Source organism: Saccostrea cucullata, unplaced genomic scaffold, assembly GCF_032062105.1.
Source record: "Saccostrea cucullata isolate Sc308-1 unplaced genomic scaffold, CSIRO_AGI_Scuc_v1 ctg727, whole genome shotgun sequence".
NCBI classification, from domain to species: domain Eukaryota; kingdom Metazoa; phylum Mollusca; class Bivalvia; order Ostreida; family Ostreidae; genus Saccostrea; species Saccostrea cuccullata.
Window position 1 is genome coordinate 1 of NW_026918345.1, and position 2427 is coordinate 2427.

The window sequence follows — 2427 nt, forward strand, 5'->3', positions numbered from 1 at the left end:
ACAAACTGTTTGAAGAAATCTTCTTCAAGTTCAACAGAGGAGAAGGTAGGAGGTGTGATTTCTGCAACAGGAGGAATTCTTCTGTACTGATCTTTTTCAAAAGGACACCTCAATATTTTGTCAACATCGTTTGAACCACAAACGTGTTTATACTTGGACACCAATCCTTCCACAGTTAATTTTGAATAGGAAATCCCATTCTTCTGTTCATGTAGAGTTTTCAGATCTTTTTCTCTCATTGCGAGGGTTTCCTGCTTCTTCTGGTAGAAAATTGATCGTATCATTTCGTGCAGGGCCTCTTCTTCTGAAACCAGCTTGTTCAGCACCGAGGAGTAGTCATTAGACAACTTGGACATCTTTGTATCAAGAATGGATTCTATTTTATCGTATTGCGGAATCACTGTGTTTTCTAGAAAGCTGGCTTCCTGCAACAAGAGGAGTCGCCTTGCTACGTACATTCTGATTATGTCATCAAGGCGATGACGCCTATGATCTGAAGCTGCCACGCACTTGCTACAGACCGCTTCATCGCAGTCATCACAATACATAGAGCAGTTGTGACTCGGATGCTGTGGACAAACCGGAAGTTTTACATCATTCTTCCGGTATTTAAAACCTTCTATGTCATGTTGCTTGCAGTTTTGAGATGACAGGTGCTTGCTTACACAGTCACTGCAGAGCTTAAGGTGGCAGGAGCTACAATGCATCAGAACTGATTCCGCTTTACATACTTCACAGGCAATAACTATGTGAGGGGGAGGTGATCCGGAATGGTGCGCCATTTCTGACGGTATTTTTCATCAGCGTTTCAAATTTTTCTACAAAAATATTTTAAATTTTACTTAAAACATTTTCAAAATCTCAAGTAAAAGAAGTGAAATGTGCATGATTTGGATTCTAGACTCAGTTTTATATTTACATGTGTTATTTTTTAGACATAGTTACATTTTAATATGTTATTCATGTTTTATTTTCAGATATACTGCTTAGGAGAGTTTATTAAATCACTGTAGAATTTTCATCGATATTTTTAATAAACAATTATTTAATGAACTATTTTGTCTAATTTCAACAAAGCATCGCAAAGTGGAGCGTCCCTTCGCAAAAGAGCATACCAGTATTCGACATCAACTCCAGTAAAATTACGTCATTTCTGTTACGCAAACAAGGACAAACTAACTCGCCTACCCATATAAGCACGTTAGTACTACATGTATATCCGTTCCAACTCCGTTGTGAGGGGATAATTAACTTTGGTAGTTGGTTCAAATGTTGAATACATTACGATACATGTTACTGACTTATGAATATATGCTTCGAGTATTTACCGGGGGGGGGGGGGGTATTACCAAAAAAATATGATTCAATGCAATAGAGAAAAATTGCAGGTCATATATCGAAACTTAAGACAGACATAGGGATGATATGATGACATGTGATGGCCAAAAATAGAGAGCAGCAATTAATTTGATTTCTGAAACAGTAGAGTTACGGTCTTATTATCATGGTTATAGCTTCTAGCTAGTATAATATTTCCTAGGGGTCTCGTTCAAATACAAAATTTTATTTTCAAATCTAACATATCAAAGACATACCGAGTCAATGATACAGGTCAGTTCTGAATAAGTACCGAGTCAGTATAGGTCAGTATTGAGAGTAGTTCCTGGTCAGTAAATTGTGAGTACAGGTACCGAGTCAATGATACAGGTCAGTTCTGAATAAGTACCGAGTCATTATAGGTCAGTATTGAGAGTAGTTCCTGGTCAGTTGTGAGAACATGTACCGAGTCAATGATACAGGTCAGTTCTGAATAAATACCGAGTCAGTATAGGTCAGTATTGAGAGTAGTTTCTGGTCAGTTAAGAGTACAGATCACAGGCACTTGTTTCCGAAATAAATTTTTTACCCATAGTATGTTATTATTATACTATGGGTAAAAAATTTATTTCAGAAACAAGTGCCTGTGGTACAGATACCGAGTCAATGATACAGGTCAGTTCTGAAAAAATACCGAGTCAGTATAGGTCAGAATTGAGAGTATAGTTTCTAGTCAGTTAAGAGTACAGATACCGAGTCAATGATACAGGTCAGTTCTGAATAAGTACCGAGTCAGTATAGGTCAGTATTGAGAGTAGTTTCTGGTCAGTTAAGAGTACAGATACCGAGTCAATGATACAGGTCAGTTCTGAATAAATACCGAGTCAGTATAGGTCAGAATTGAGAGTATAGTTTCTGGTCAGTTAAGAGTACAGATACCGAGTCAATGATACAGGTCAGTTCTAAATAAGTACCGAGTCAGTATAGGTCAGAATTGAGAGTAGTTTCTGGTCAGTTAAGAGTACAGATACCGAGTCAATGATACAGGTCAGTTCTGAATTAATACCGAGTCAGTATAGGTCAGAATTGAGAGTATAGTTTCTGGTCAGT

At 37.5% G+C, this 2427-nt stretch overlaps 1 protein-coding gene across 1 annotated transcript; it reads right to left on the reverse strand.

Annotated features, from left to right (window-relative positions):
• Window positions 1-6: 6 nt before the first annotated feature.
• LOC134263577 (E3 ubiquitin-protein ligase TRIM45-like) lies at window positions 7-813 on the reverse strand (the record flags this gene model as incomplete). The annotated part of the gene is made up of 1 exon (XM_062745961.1): window positions 7-813. A coding segment is annotated over exon 1 (776 nt), but the record flags the coding sequence as incomplete, so codon positions are not given.
• Window positions 814-2427: the final 1614 nt, after the last annotated feature.